Source organism: Pteropus medius, unplaced genomic scaffold (genome assembly GCF_902729225.1).
Source record: "Pteropus medius unplaced genomic scaffold, Ma_sr-lr_union100, whole genome shotgun sequence".
Lineage (NCBI taxonomy): Eukaryota > Metazoa > Chordata > Mammalia > Chiroptera > Pteropodidae > Pteropus > Pteropus medius.
In genome coordinates, this window is record NW_024345479.1 from 4,396,184 (window position 1) to 4,410,192 (window position 14,009).

Below are 14,009 nucleotides of genomic sequence, written 5' to 3' on the forward strand. Positions count from 1 at the left end.
CCTTTCCCCACCTCAGCCTTGCTAGGTGCTGCCTGGAAGACCCAACCATCGGGGTCCCCCTGTCGTCTATTCCTAAACCCCGTTTTTAACACACACAGCTTGCTTTGCCTGGCCTCAGACTCGAGACTGGCCTTTTAAATTCCTGTCTACTCAAACCCGCTCCATATATTTTCTTCTCAAGTCTAAAGCTCTTCTCTTACCCAGAATCTTTCCTTGAACCACTTTTCTGGAACCCCAAAGCTGCCCACTTTCACACCTGTTCCAAGAACTCAGGTTTCCTCCCCCTAATCTCTCTCTGGCTTGTAATATCCCACTCAAGATATTTTTTCCTGTGTTTTTTCCTCTGGATCATCTGGTTTACTTTTCTGAAGTAAATATACCCAATTCAAATATAGAAACAAGGTCCTAAGTCCTTTCTGTGCTTACTTCTTGGATGACTGACCTTAGATAATATTCAATAGATAATATTTTTTCAAAAATTCTTAGAATAGTAGCTATTGCATAGAAAAGGGGTAGTGCCTTTTAGTTGTTTCCTGATGATCAGAGTCTTTCTCCTGCTCTCATCACAATCATCCTTATCTAGGTATTCTCATCTCCCACTTTCCAAGGCCTTTCAGGTATAGCTCTACCTACTTTTCAGGGTTGTAAAGAAAATTAAACAGCACATTGTAAAGTGTCTGGCCCGGTGCTTGATACAGGACAGTTTTTCAATCTTGACATACCTTTGAGTTCCACCAAAACTTCTTTCCTCCGCTTTACTTATTTGCACTTTTTTATGTCCCTGTGTACCTTAGTGAGGCCCTTAGCTGTTTCCCACCTAGAATGTCCTTTAGACTCTTGCTCACAACTGATCCATTCTAGTTTGAGATATGACTTAAAAATCCTCTCGCTTCTATAGTAGTTACTATATGTCATCTTCCAGATGTGAGATTTTCAGCAATTTCAGAGGGTCCCCTTTCCAACCTGGAGAGATCTCTGCCCTGTTAGTCTCCTGGGCAAGAAGATCATTGCTCCCTGCTAGCTTACTTGCTTCATATAATCCCCTTGCCAGGAAAGGTCCCTTTCCTCTTTTCCGAAGGTTTATGGGATTCATTTTTTAGTGGAGTTGATGGTACTTTCCCAATTACTAAAAAATCATTTAGCATTCAGTTGTAGTACCTGGGAATCTCGGAGGTGGGGAGTGAATGAATTGCCATGTGGGAGGAAGTGAGAGTAAATGGGATGTGGCTTTTCAAGGGTGACATCTGATGCCATTGGGATCTCTGATTTTTTTTTCCCTCTCCTTACCCTCCCCCTGAGGAAACAATGCCCCTTTGACAATTTACTCTCTGCCTGCCTGATGAGTACTCAGCTGAGATTTTTCAGCCAACAAGACAGTGCAAACATTTGTGGTACCAAGCACCACTTTCTCAAACCCTGGCATCACTGAGATGATAACAGCTGTCCTGCTCAAGGGATTCCCCTTTTTCCTCCTTTCCCTCACTCCCTCCCCCACCTCCTCTTGGTGTTGTTATACAGGGATATCATGTCCATTTATAAGGAGCCTCCTCCAGGAATGTTCGTTGTACCTGATACTGTTGACATGACTAAGGTATGTAACTTGCTGGGGGTTGGGAGTTATTGGGAAATTGGGCCCATAAAGTTGTAAGAGCCTGAAAGAGATTATCCAGCTCACATCTCTGATTATATAGATAAAGAAATAAAGCCCCAAGAAAGTAAGTGGTTTGCTCAAGGTTACACAGTGAGGTGGAGCAAAGCCTTGAACAGGTGTCTGTTACTAGGGTACCAGAAGATCCCGGTTGGCTTGGAAAGCCCACGTTTACACCTAATGTCCCAGCTTAACTATTAATAGGGCACTCTTTTTCACTCTCACAAGTGCTCCAGTTTGGATAGTAAATTATGTGGTCACCCTATCCATTATACTACCCAACTCTTGCCTCATCCGCCACTTGACCTTTATGCTGCTGTAAATCAGATGCAGAGAAGGTTGGGGGTGAGACAGGCTTGAGTGACCGTGTTTATAAAGTTAAAAGTAAGGTATTGTTTAGGCTTCTATCCCTACTGGTTGCTTTTGAGTATTCCTTCCACCCAAATACCACTTGTTCTTGTCCTCCACACCACAAACACAGAGAAAGCTTAGTAATGTTAAATTTCTCTGGCCTAGATACCTAGGATTCTCTGTCATTTTGTGCTTTACCCTCAGAAGTGAGTTTGCGCTTGAACTGGGAAGAAATCAGATTTCCTAAATCTAGTGTTTAAATAAAAACTCATAGTTGCAAATTTCTCATAGTAAAAAGTCAGATTTTGTATTGTTGGTATCTATCTTGTTTTGAATAGGTTTCTCTTTCAATTGATTTTTTTCTTTTTATATTGTTGGAAATGTTTTTCCTGGGACATCTTGTCCTCAGTCAAGTATCAATGTTAATATGCTAGTCCCTGGGTTCCCAGAATTGATGCCATGTTGATACCAGTTGAGCTTGCTATTCCAATGACTGAGGTCTAAAAGATAACGTAGGGTGTCACCAGGGCAAGTTAGGGACTGTACTCTGAGGCATTGGATTGCAGGTCCTTTTTCTCTTGCTGTTCATATTCTGAGCAGACTTACATGCCTAGGAGCCTTTGTAGAAAAAGAAATATAACTGAGTTCAGGTTAGGGAAATCTTGTTCAATAATCGTGGCTGGAGAAAGAGAATTTGGTGTTCTAAGTGCTACTGTATTTCACTTCCCCCCACCCCCCCCCACCCCTTACCCCTGCCTTTTTTTTAAATTAACCTGTAATGTTTGGGAAAGTTCTAGGGATGGTCTAATGGCTCTGAGTGGACCCTGAGTTTTCCCCATTTTTCTTAGTATCTAACACAGCTGGATGCTCCCTGAGCCACATCCTCCACAGTAGGTTTGTTCCTTTGCAGAGGAAGCAGATACCCTGGGCTTCCATCACAGCCCTCAGCTCTGCACTGTTGTTAGCACTGGTGCTGTAGCTTCCAATCCCTTTCCTCTTTTCCATTCATCTTATCTCTCTGTTGTGCCACATAAATGGAGAGTGAAGTTACAACATATACATGTTTAACCATACATACTAAAAATGTATATTTCTTTAAACATGCTAGGATAATACTTTACAGATGCATATTATATTTGCACATTGATGTTCTATTCATTTGTTAACACACAACACTGATTAGAGAAGTCCAAGTAAAAACCATGCTTTAAGGGAGTTTTAAGGGATACTCAAGGGTGATTTTGGCTAGATTCAGTTTTCACCTTGGGCTCTAACTTTAGAATGTAATCCTGAGTAAGATGCCACTCCACTACAGTGGGATTTTTTAAAATTCCAAACATTAATATGAGTGAGTATAGGCTGTTCATTCTGCATGGTCAGGATATGGAATGTGGATACCAGAGAAAGGTCCCGCTTCTGGCATGGGTAGCAAGTGGAACCCAGGAGGGGTTGGGATGGGACATCACCTCACAATTTTGAGATGGGGTTTTATTTTGCAGATTCATGCATTGATCACAGGCCCATTTGACACTCCTTATGAAGGGGGTTTCTTCCTGTTCGTGTTTCGGTGTCCGCCCGACTATCCCATCCACCCACCTCGGGTCAAACTGATGACAACGGGCAATAACACAGTGAGGTTTAACCCCAACTTCTACCGCAATGGGAAAGTCTGCTTGAGTATTCTAGGGTAAGAGGAGACTTCTAAGTGGCCAAGTTGGTTGTTAGCATATAAATTATTCTAGGCCAGCCTTTATCAACCAGGGTTCCTTATGTGAACTACAGAACACAGAAGATGATTGGAGTGACTGTTTCCTCAATTCTCCCCAGGATGGTACACAACTAATACCATTCTAGATGCAAAAGAGAATTAATTCAATACGTACAGTGGATGCCTTAGTGAAGTGGTTCTCCCTGAGTAGCAGCTGCACCTGGGAACTTGTATCCGGGCAGAGTCTGGGGCCCCACCTAGACTTCCTAGATCAGAAGCTCTAGGGCTGGGGCACAACAGTCTGCCTGGTAAGTGCTCCAGGTTATCTTGTGCACACTTCAGTTTGAGAACCACTCCCTTAGGGCTTAAGGGCTTAATTCTGTCCGGAACAGGTTGAGAAAGGCTGCAGATCTGTGCCATTCAAGATTGTGGGTGTCTTATTTCTCAGTCTCTCAATGAGTGGCTTTGAAGGCGGCGGCGGTGGTGGTGGTGGTGGTGATGATGATGACGATGATGATGATGATGATGATGATATTTTAACAACTGAAAAATGTCTGAGGTGGGAAATCACATCACACGAAATACAGAAGTTTCAAGTACATTTTGTTTCTGGGTGCTACCGAGGTTTTTGTTTCATGTAGTTCTCATCCATTCCTTTTAATTGCCTTTGGGGGTTAAAATTCAGAATGGAAATGTCTTCTAGTATAGTCTGGATTGATATTTTTAGTGTGGTTTGAATTTCCCTGGGGCAGAGAACTAGTGCAGGTTGAAGTTGAGAAGGTTGCCCAAAGTGGTGATACTGTTTTCTTTCTTCCCGTACAAGACATTTCTGGGTTTGTTTGGGGACAAGGCAGCTGATGCAAACTGGAGACACGATTCTTTTTAATCTCAGATACAGGGATATTTTCTGTGATTGTGGCAGTGACAGCCCCCTTAAAGGAGGTTGTCCTTAAAGAAGTCCTTCATGTCATTAGGGTGTCTGTGCTGGTGGGGTAGTGGTCTATGTAACCTATGGTGGTGAGGAAATTTAGTTGTTGCTTCTGTATGAAGTTCATTCATGAAAATGTTTTGTATTAGGTTCTCTTTCATTAGGCTAATATAAAACTATTTCGAGCAAACAGCAGCTCACAGTAGAAGCAGAGGAGGGAAGATGATGGGGTAAAAGTGGCAGAATTGTGTTGGGTGGAAAAGGAGAAGCTACCCTGAAATTGAGAATTTGTCATGAAGAATCAGAGTAGAAAATTCCCATGTGCTCTTAGTTGACCCTACTCACTTTATCAGCCTCATTTCCTTTCCTTTCCACTAGAAAATATTAGGCTGATTTACAAAAGAAATGTAATAAAAGTTTACCACATTGACTTGAATCTGAGTATGTGAGGCCTTGGAAAGCACAAAGTCTAGAGTTAGGGGTGAGCAAAACTGAGAAGAGAGCAGATTGAAAGGCGCTGAAGAGCAAGCTCTGAAGTTACTGTTCGCATCACTTACTTGGGCTTTCCTCAAGTCCAGCAGGGAAAGGGAATTGGCCAGTTAACTTGAACAAGCAGTCCCGGCTCAGGTTGTGTTCCGCTTCCAGTGTAGGTGTCATCTCTTCAATTAATTGCACTAAAAATAAATATTAACGTCCAAGTTCCCTCCTCCCAATATTTGATCATATTTATTGAAAGAGAGGAGCAATTTTGATGTTTCTCTCTTGTTCAAGATGTTTTTCATGTATTATTTTCAGACTCTCGACAATCTAGAGGTGCCCCTTATTCCTTTCCTGTCCTTTGGCAGAGTTCTGTAGTCTTCAGAGAATTCGACACTCCTTGGGGGCTTGATAGAGAATTGGATCTCTGATCATCAACCCCACCACATGGCCTCTAACCAGATGGCTTCAGTCCCCTCTACCTCTGTGCTCAACTTCTCTCTCCTTACTAACTCCATCACCCATAAATAAATAAGTAAGCCTTTTGAGATTCTTTCATTCTGATGAACAGAACCTTTCTTGGCTACTGTTTCTTTCCTAGCCCAAAGAAAATCCCTTCAAAGTTACCTTGCTTGTTTGCCCTCTTTTGTCCCACTGATAAGAGGATTAGGCAGTTGACTGATTTCTGGTGAATGAGGTTGAGACATAGGCTGGGAAATTCCACAGTGTTAATAGTGAAAGAGAAACATTGAGTCACTTAAGATGGTGCTGCTAGGCCCCAGGGTACTTCTGCACTGGTCTTTCTGTGACAGCCTTTCCAGTCTCTCCCTGCCTCATCCTCTTTCATTCCCTCTGATGTGTTTTGCAGTACGTGGACTGGCCCTGCCTGGAGCCCAGCCCAGAGCATCTCTTCTGTGCTTATCTCCATCCAGTCCCTGATGACTGAGAACCCCTATCACAATGAGCCTGGCTTTGAGCAGGTAAGGCCAGGTGGGCCCAGCTCGGCCATAGAATATTGGGTTTTAAGAGATCTGAGAGGTCTGCTTAAGAGTTGTTTTTGTTTTTGTTTTGTTTTGTTTTTTTTACCTGGCCCAGCCCCATGTTTTAAACTTGTCACCACAATAGGAGGAAAAAGGAGCTGGCATGTGTGCTTCTTATTGATGAATTTCTTTCCTCGTAAGTTACAATAACACTGTCAGGTTATTTCCATTTGACTTGGGTTAATCTACCATGTGGAAGTCAGTGGAGTCATTTGGAAATTAATTCCGAGTCTGCTTTGGCGGCTGTCGTATCCAGTGCGTTCTTCTGTATGCCCCCATTCTCCAGTATCCCTTTGAGGTGATCTCTAATGACTGCTGCCGAGCCATTCAGTCTTCTGGACTTAAATACAGTTGACCCATGAACAATGCACAGTTGAAAATCCACGTATAACTTTTTATTGTGCAGGGGTCTCTTTGCTTCCACCGATTCAACCAACAGCAGATTGAAAACTTTTCGAACCACAGTTGGGAATGTGAAGATACTGTTTTAGATCTGTTGGTTGAATCCGTGGACACAAAACCCGTGGATAAGAAGGGTCGATTATATTTCCTGAAAAAAATCCACATATAAGTGGACCCCTACAGTTCAATTGTATATTGTTCAAGAATCAACTGTACTATTACTTGATGAGCCAAAGAAGCTAGTCATCAGCTAAGGCAAGAATATTTAGTAAATGCTGCCAAAGAGAAGGTAGAGGAAACTCACATTTTCTGAGGGTATGCTATATGCTAGACACTGCCGAGTTTTTATATATTATTAATATATATTATATATTAATTTCTCATTTAATCCTCATATTAGCTCTGTGAGGTAAATGTTGTAATCCTCATTTTCAAGTGAGGTGATTGTGGCTTAGAGAAATTAATTAACTTTCCCAAGGACACACCAGATAAGGATAGGATTTTTGCCCTGGAGCCCAAAGTTCTTTTATTGTTTCAGAGTGCCTTCTAGGATTACTTATGTGCACAGGAAAAAGAGTTCTAGTGATATCCCCAAAAGATAATAATTCAGTCCAGGTGATTAAAACAACTTAATTCATTCTGAAACTATTTGAAATGACATTAACCTTGATGACTCTTCTATATAGACTTGAACAAAGGGAAATACTCTTTAAGAATGAACAAAAACTATTACCTAAATCATCCTCTTCAAACAAATAGTGTATTTAATTTCAGGAGTAGGTAGAAATGGAAATGGACCTCATTGGCCAACCAGGAAGCTGATTTTTAGGTCTTTCCTTGTTTGGCAATTCAAGAAATGTGACTTTTATTCTTAATACTTTCAGATGTTCTAGTTCACAGCACCCTCTTGTCTTGGTAGTTTTTTCACAGTTCCCCAGACAGAAAGAAATGCCAAACTGTTCCATTTGTTAAGTAGTTAGGTCCAAACAACTTATTTCTTTTTTAAACAACTGTAATGACTTAGTAATAGGATGTGTATCCCTTTGGGGCACCACACAACTTTTAAAGTCTTGGAACTATGTTGAACCCACCCCTCATTTCTGTTCCCCACCGTTTTCATGTGCTATACTTGCTGTTTTTCAAAGTAGTGACTGAAAATCCAGCTTTACAAAGATAATATGTCATTGAAAGTAATATAATGCAGTTAAAACTACCTAGTGCTCTAGGTGTAAAAAAAACACCACAACAACAAACCTTGCCTACCTCAAGCTGGTAGTTCCCGTGGTATTTGACAGATGTTAAATACTATGGTTTTCCTCAAAAAAGTTAAAAATGCCCCTGTGATTTTGCCTTGGTGCATTTTGGAACTATAGTAGTGGGCTGAAGGTATGTATCTCTTTTCCGTTCATGTTTTTATCAGAGGCCAAGGCTCTAATTGACCGGAGCTGGTGTTAGGAGGAGCATTGAAGAGCAAAGGAAGGCGAAAGGAAGGGAGCCATACTCCCTTCTGTTCACACCCACACATTCATGTTAGACCAAAAGTTGGAGTTTTTCTTCTGAAAATTTCGAGTTCTACTTCTGATAAATTCATAATAGTTGATTCAGTGATGGTAGAAACCTACAGATACATAACGTAGTTAACAGGAACCATCCTGAAGTGTATAGGTTTTCCAGACTGAGACTCCTGATGTTATTTATACCTTTTGTTCCACCGTCATTCTTGTACTTGGTTATTTCCCACTTAATCCTTAGCTGAGAAGCCTTTCATTTCAAGCTTTAGCAAATTTGATGGCTCTGGTTCACTGCTTATATGTCAAATGACCCATAACAGAGGATGGGTATTGATATATGCACCAGAGGAGTTAAATGGTCTCAAAAATGAAGGTGTGATTGCTCGTCATGGATCTGCCATACAGTGGGAGAGGTATCCTCTTAGTTCATTTGCTTGGGTCACATACCTCATGCTAATCCTGAAATCTCTTACTATTGGCTTTTCTCATTGCCTAAATTTTGTATTTGGATACTATGGTGTCTATCACATTACAGGAAAGACATCCAGGAGACAGCAAAAATTACAACGAATGTATTCGGCATGAGACCATCAGAGTGGCGGTCTGTGACATGATGGAAGGAAAGTGTCCCTGCCCTGAACCCCTACGGTATGTGTCAAGAGAGCCCACCTGGTACTTGGTATTTTTGGAGATTTAGCTGGTTCAGACCTTTGGGGAAAAGTCCAGTGTTGGGCACCAGAGAGAGTTAAATAAGAAGGAAGTAGTTTTAAAGCATGTAGTTCATGCTTTTTTGGGGTGGGGAGGGGAGTGGGGGTGAGGCAACCCTTGGTTGACCTCACAGATTACAAGGACCTTGTCAGTTTACAATCCCTTATTTTTTTATTTTTTACGCCTACAGCACCTGGTCTTCCTAGGTGGCCTCCCATCCAGTTCATACTTTTAAAGAGCACGTGGCTGAGCGTTTCTCTAGAGGAAGTTCAGAGAGAGCTTCTCTGTTCTTGGAGCCTGCCAGGCTTATTAGGAAAGACATAGTCTATGTACCTGGGCATATTAAAGATACTTAATTGTTCTACAGCCCAATGAGGTGTAGAACACTTGATAATAAATAAATTTCCTAATGTTCAAGTTTATGTGTGAGTGAAAACTAGAAGAGCAAAGTGAGAGTTAATGAAACAAACTTCCTAGGACAATTTTGAGTAAGGATTAGGATTTGGGATGGCCTATGGAAAACAAATGAGATTGAGCAAGTCATGGGTTGAGGTTGGGATTCAAATGATTGATTTTAACAGTTGTTTTCATTTTATAATCCCTAAGGTATAAGGGAAATCAACCATGGGCTTGGGAACTCTAGCTGTTTAAGTTAGATGGTGAAAGGGCCCTCTTGTTTCTAACTTAAGTTCTCTGTTTATTTTCCAGAGGGGTGATGGAGAAGTCCTTCCTGGAGTATTATGACTTCTATGAGGTGGCCTGCAAAGATCGCCTTCACCTTCAAGGCCAGACTATGCAGGTAATGCAGCCCTTGTTATTGACTTCAAAGATCTTATAGCAGACCATGTAAAATCCCCCTACAAGGGCGACATCTACATCTCTCATAGAACTCAGAGCCGAAAGGAACCTGGTTCAGTTGAATAGCTGAGGCCCAGAGAGCAGACTGACTTGCCTAAATCCATATGGAGTTGGTTCTAAGTTCCTGGCATAAAGTAGGTACTCACGAGTAGAATCCGAATCATCCTTTCTAGCCTGGAACTCCTTCCCTTCTTGGTCACTAGTCTTCAACTCAAGAACATTCAGCCCTCTCAGAATCTTAGGGATTATAAGAATCATCTATTGGAATTCTATCGCTAGCTCAAGGGTGCTAAGAGAAAGAAGGCTTAGAAAGAAGAGAAGCATTAGGTATGCAGTAATATGTGTTGAAAGAGTCCTATTACAGGATAGTAACCGGTTATTCTCTGCCCCTACTGGGGAAGTGTGTTTCTGCTTCCAGTTAGAATCAGAATTTAGGGTGGTTTTAACAAAGAGGTTCTCAGTAAACCAAATTGTGCATAGGCCAGATATAAACAACCTGGTTGGTAAGCGGGTGAGAATCCCTGTGTTCTTACCTTTTGGATCATTTACTGGTGGTCTTGCTTAGAAATGTGGTGACTCAGATAAGTGACTAACGTTCTCTCAAGCTCTTCTTGAGCTCTCCCCACCCAGCCAGCACCACCAGCAGTAGGAGTAAATGTCTTGTTTCCTCAGTTGCTACTTAGAAATTTAGCTTCCCTAGCCTTCCTTCAAGGCCTTCCCACCCACCTGCCACATTTAACTCAAAGGGCAAGGTCAGCCCAGGAGTAACTTGTTTCCAAAACCATTTTTGTGAGTATATTAAAGATGATGCATGCCATGGTTTGTTCACCATCAGGAATTCTCATTGCTGGTATATGGCAGCATTTCCAATATTCAATCTTAAGGAAAAATAACTTGCGATGAGAGAGAGAAAGGGAGAAGCAGCAGTTGGGCAGGAGAGTGGATAGAAATGGAGCCAGTGATGAAGGAAGAATTGGAGAATTGATAGCTCCGGAGTAATTGTGGAGTTCAGCCTTTGGGGAATGTAACCCTCATCAGTGAAAGTGTGAGATGTGGTCACAATGACTGTGACTTGTGTCCACTGGCCCCTGATCATGAGGGTAATGTGTAGGCAGGCGTGTGGAAAGAGTTTATGTGGGAGAAGCAGACAGACTGTGAGAGGGGAAAATCGTATACCTGCCAAGGAAAGAGGTCTCCACTATTTTGAGCCCTGGCCACATTACTTTGTTGCTATATTCCCTATGTAACATTTTAAATTCCTTTCTTTGTATATCCTCTAACCATAGTTACTTTTGAGACTTTAAGGACAGTTAAGCCCTTTCTATGTAATATTTGGGGACCTTTGATCTAAAATGACAAGGACTAGGGTCAAGGCTAGGAGGTGGCCTTGGCTCGATGCCCACAAACCTGGACAGGAATATGATGATTGGTTCTTGGGAAAGAATATAGGTGCTTATCTTAGAAGTCAGAACTTCTGAGTTCTAGACCTGCCTTTGACCTTAGAAAAGCAAATTACCCTTTTTGAGTACAGTAAGTCTTCATTTAACATTGTTGATAGGTTCTTGGAATTACAGCAAAACCAATTTTACCGTAGGCTAATTGATATAAATGAGTTGTTCTTTTTTGTTGTAACAAAAAGGGTGTTGAACAAAACGATGTTATTCAAGGACCTGCTGTAGAGGCAATGAAGGCTAATTTTCCCCTTGTATATGATTTTTATGAGGTTAATTGAAAAAACAGCATACTTATTACAGTCCTGGTCTTGAATTTCTCTTCTTCATCTATCTTGCCTTTACCCCGTTCCCCTTCAGCATACTGGCTTGCCTTTGAGGAATGCAAACATATCTGAATGTTGCTCCAAGCCTGGGCAACACCCCTGTCTGTGGTGGTAAACGTGCTATAATATTCCTGAACAAAGATTGTCGTCTTCTGTTCGGGACTGTCTATGCTGTGCCCTCCTCTGTTCTTATGACTCAGAAGTTAAACATGTGGTTCACATGGGTCCAAAGCTGCGCTCTCTAGTGTAAGCCACCCAGACTTGAATCTTCCATCCCACTTGTCTCCTTTCCCCCACAGGACCCTTTTGGAGAGAAGCGGGGCCACTTTGACTACCAGTCCCTCTTGATGCGCCTGGGACTGATTCGTCAGAAAGTGCTGGAGAGGCTCCATAATGAGAATGCTGAAATGGACTCTGACAGCAGCTCCTCTGGGACAGAGACAGACCTGCATGGGAGCCTGAGGGTTTAGACCCTCCTCCCCTCTCCCTTCCTCCCACTTGAGAGTCCCAGCAAAGTTCCTTCCCCCTACCCCACGGATGGAGAGGCACTGTGTATCTCCCTCCAGACGTGACGTCATCCTGCAAGATGGCAAGAACCAAGCAAGCTTGGATCCCAGAGTGTGGGAGTGGGGAAGCTGTTCCCGACCTGACCTCCTTGGCTCTCGAGCATCTGGGGCTATATTCATCCCATATCAGGGGCCAGGGTACCTCTGCAGGAGCACCTAGGGCGAGGGCCTCTGGCAAAAACAAAACAACCAACACACCTCTCCACAGGGTCAGCTCCTTAGGGATAGATGGGAGACAGAAATTGCAATTCCAGGAGAGGGTGTGCCCAAATGATTTATGGGGATATCTGGAAGAGAGCTCGGGGTGGGGGGCTGTCTGTGACACTTAAGCAGTCTGGGTGGTTGTCTGTCTGTCTCTCTTCAGTCTTGAAGCAGGGCTTCCCAATGCCCTTTTCCTCCCTGCCTCTCTTCCCCCATTATTTCCCATGGGCCAGCATAATTTTGTTTTTCCTAATTTATAGTCACTGTTCTAGACAGACCAAAGAGAAGGAACAGTGGTGGAGTCTAGGCTGCTGATCAGTAAGCTTTACCTAGCACCTGAGCACCTTTCTCTTCTGCCCCCCCATTCCCTCACCCATTTATAGATTTAAGACATAAGGTAAATGTGACAGACTGAACCAAGGTCTTGGTAAAGCCTGCACAGGCACCGTAAGAAGCTGAAAATGCTGTTTATTCCCACAATCACTGATTTGAAAAGTTTCCAACACAAGCAGCTGCTGTGTGTATGGGATTAGAGCCACTACATAGAATAGTCTCTTACAGATTTTCATAAATACTAGTCACAATGAGGGTATTTCTCGGGGTGAGGTGAGGGGGGAGACTGATGCTAGTCCTATTGTATTTTATTTGGCTGTCCTTGTGTATTTTCACCCCAGCCTGTAGTCCTCCCCTTCCTCACGTCAAAGCCCAGGGACTTATGGGGAGCAAGGGTAGCCAACAGCCTGGAAGATTGGGGCTGGGACTCTGGAGACTCCTCCCCTTCTCTTTCTTCCCCCCTCCCTCCCAGCTGCTCTTTGTCACTGACTCTGATGGGTGTTTGCCTGGCTGTGTCGCTTCTCTATCTGTATTTAGCTGCAGTGATCCTTTAGCTGGTTGGCTCAGAAAAATGTGCTTTAGGTGCCCTGTAATACTGGGCATTGAGGGAATCATCTTTCCCCTTTCTGATGTGTTCTCCCTGTTTTCCAGATTATTACTGTTATGGCTCCCAGTGGGGTATTGGCGACCCATGTGACACAGGGCCCCCCCAGTTAGTATCCTGCCACATTTAAGGGAGAGGATAGCTTGTACCTGCTCTGCCAGCTGCTATGGAGGCCTCTGCCTTGTGGATCATGGGACTTCCCTGGGAGAGTTGGGAAGGGGGTTGGGCACAAAGGAGAATGTCCTACTTGGGAGGGCAGGAAGCAAAAAAACTGGACAGGAAATGGGTCTGGGGATCGGAAGTTTATCTTGTGTATCTGAAGGCTGGGTCTTTTCGGAAAAAGAGTCAAAAAGAGACCCTGCTTCCAATTTCCCTCTTCCATTCCCTGAACTAGTGCAGGGCTTAGAAGAATGCCCTTGGTCTGTTGATCCAGTGTTGTCTGTCATCCACTTAAGTGTTCCCACTTTCAAGTGACAATCCTCTCCTTGGCCCTACCATGGGCAGAGTATGTCTGGCATACTGGCCTGACTTTTACGCCCTAATCTTGAGTTGAGGAAATATATGCACAGGAGTCAAAGAGATGTCTTTATATCTGACTGTACATAAATGAAGTTTTTTTTCTTTTTGGTGCAATAAAGTTTGTTTTGGCAGAAGGAGGAAGCGCCTGTGGGTGTGGGAGGGTTTGTGTAAAGGAAAAATGGGGTCATCCTGACAACTACATACCTCACCTAGGCCAGAAACTGTGAGGACAAAGTGCTCAGTGACTTGTCTGGAAGCTGACAACTTGGGTTAAATGATGTGGATGGGAGCAGGACTATTGGTGACAAAAGTTTTCTACCATCGAGAAATGGGGTCCTTATGAGGCGGTAGCTCTGGCAGTCAAGGAGAGGAATGCCA

General features: G+C 43.0%; 1 protein-coding gene across 1 annotated transcript in view; it reads left to right on the forward strand.

Moving 5' to 3' along the window:
- UBE2Z (ubiquitin conjugating enzyme E2 Z) overlaps positions 1–13,769 on the forward strand; it is a 14,547-nt gene extending 778 nt beyond the window's left edge. Inside the window, exons 2-7 of the mRNA XM_039873754.1 lie at positions 1,519–1,591; positions 3,499–3,686; positions 5,981–6,092; positions 8,601–8,713; positions 9,482–9,572; positions 11,708–13,769. Coding sequence (XP_039729688.1) covers positions 1,519–1,591; positions 3,499–3,686; positions 5,981–6,092; positions 8,601–8,713; positions 9,482–9,572; positions 11,708–11,878 — 748 coding nt within the window. The 3' untranslated portion in view covers positions 11,879–13,769. The remainder of the gene's footprint in view (positions 1–1,518; positions 1,592–3,498; positions 3,687–5,980; positions 6,093–8,600; positions 8,714–9,481; positions 9,573–11,707) is intronic.
- The last annotated feature ends 240 nt before the right edge of the window (positions 13,770–14,009 follow it).